The 2,250-nt window shown below is 36.9% G+C and overlaps 1 protein-coding gene across 1 annotated transcript in view; it reads left to right on the top strand.

Moving 5' to 3' along the window:
- The window catches only part of LOC109359800, a 3,061-nt gene extending 1,373 nt beyond the window's left edge, over positions 1–1,688 (top strand). The window contains exon 2 of the mRNA XM_019604496.1: positions 120–1,688. Within this exon, the coding sequence (XP_019460041.1) occupies positions 120–1,688 (1,569 nt within the window). The remainder of the gene's footprint in view (positions 1–119) is intronic.

Here is a 2,250-nt window from a genome sequence, read left to right as displayed (position 1 = left end):
TCTACTTAAATGATGTGCTATATGTGCCTATATTTAACTTTAACTTAATATCTACCTCTAAACTCACCAATTCTCTAGGCTGCAAATTAACTTTTTCTACCAATCATTGTCAAATTCAGGACCAACTCTCCTTGAAGATGATTGGTGTAGCTGAGCTAAGGAAAGGATTGTATTTGCTAAATGAACCCAGCAAGACTCATGCTAAACCTCACATTGTAAATGTTTACACTTCATATGATGATCACAATTTATGGCATGCTAGATTAGGACACCCTTCACATAAGAAATTGCAACAATTGCAGNTCCCTTTTATAAAGTGTACAAAAACTCATGATCCTTGTGAAATTTGCCATTTAGCAAAACAGAAAAGATTGCCTTATTCCTATAGCTCTACTAGATCTGCTTCTGCTTTCAATATCATACATATAGATATATGGGGACCTATTTCTACCCCTTCTACTTTTGGCCATAAATACTTTCTTACTATTGTTGATGATAAAACCAGATTCACATGGCTTTTCTTTATGAAACAAAAGAATGAAACTGATCACATTATAAGGAATTTTGTTACTTATGTTGAAACTCAATTTGACACTAAGATTAAGACAATTAGAAGTGACAATGGCAAAGAGTTTCTCATGAAGGCTTACTTCCTTCAAAGAGGTATGAATCATCAAACCTCTTGTGTTGAAACACCTCAACAAAATGGAGTTGTTGAGAGAAAGCACCAACATATTCTTGGTGTGACTAGAGCCCTAATGTTTCAATCTAATATGCCTAACTGTTATTGGAATTATGCTGTTGCTTATGCTATTCATTTGATCAATAGACTTCCTACTGTTTTTTTGTCAAATAAATCTCCTTTTGAAGAATTGCACCATACTTTGCCTGATTTAACTGATTTACGAGTGTTTGGTAGCCTATGTTATGCATCCACCTTAGTTGGACATAGACATAAACTAGAGCCTAGATCTAGACAAAGTGTATTCTTAGGTTTCAAACAAGGTACTAAAGGCTTCATCCTCTTGGATCTAAAGACCAATGAGATTTTTCTGTCTAGGAATGTTGCTTGTTATGAGCACATCTTCCCTTTCTGCAATATAGATACCATAAAATCCAAGCACCATAGAGCCTACAACTCCCTTTTTAATCAAGATCAGGATCTTAGAGAGGATCACAATCCCAACAATACCACTTTTCTTGATCCAATTGACCTGACTAGGATAAATCCTGTGCCTAATAGAATCACTAACCATCCTAGAACAACTGGACCTGATTTTAATCCTGAAAACACCTATAGGTCAGAAGATGACACTGATAGCACCATCCCTGATCCTGAACCACCCATGGAATGCACTTATGATAATGACCCTAGCTCTAATAACAGTCAATCCCAAGCCACTCAGGAACTCAATATTCCTGAATCTAGCCATGCTACCATTCCCACTAGGCAATCCAATAGGATAAAAGGACCTCCTACTTACCTAAAGGATTATCATTGCAGCCTAATGCATCAAAGTGACCATCCCATTGATCATGTTGAGTACCCTATCACCAAACATCTTAGCTATAACAACCTATCTTCAAAGCACAGAATTTTCTCTATTGCTATAAGCATGCATGATACCCCAAGAAGCTATACAGAAGCCATCAAATTCCCTCACTGGCAAAAAGCAATCAACTCATAATTGCAAGCTCTAAGCAGAAATAACACATGGACCTTAACTAAACTACCAGAAGACAAGAAAGCAATAGGATGCAAGTGGGTTTTCAAAGTAAAATATCATGCTGATGGATCAATTGAAAGACACAAAGCAAGACTGGTGGCAAAAGGCTTCAATCAAACAGAAGGAGTTGATTATATGGACATCTTCAGTCCAGTGGTTAAAATAACAACCATAAGACTATGTCTGGCATCTATGAACAATTGGCACCTGCATCAATTGGATATCAACACAGCCTTATCTAAAGGAAACTGTTTACATGAAGGCACCACAAGGTCTCCAAATCTCCAACTCCAGAACTGTTTGCAAATTGGAAAAATCCATATATGGATTGAAACAAGCTAGCAGGCAATGGCATGACAAGCTCACCAATACTCTACTGAAAATTGGTTATACTAAATCCTTTGCTGATCATTCTCTATTCATTAAGAACACTAACAATGGCTTTACAGCCATTCTTGCTTATGTTGATGACTTGGTTTTGACAGGTAATGACATTGAAGACATCAGGAACACCAAGGCTATT

This window comes from Lupinus angustifolius, chromosome LG11 (genome assembly GCF_001865875.1).
Source record: "Lupinus angustifolius cultivar Tanjil chromosome LG11, LupAngTanjil_v1.0, whole genome shotgun sequence".
Lineage (NCBI taxonomy): Eukaryota > Viridiplantae > Streptophyta > Magnoliopsida > Fabales > Fabaceae > Lupinus > Lupinus angustifolius.
The sequence above is the reverse complement of the archived record's forward strand: the minus strand, read 5'-3'. Positions and strand labels throughout refer to the sequence as shown.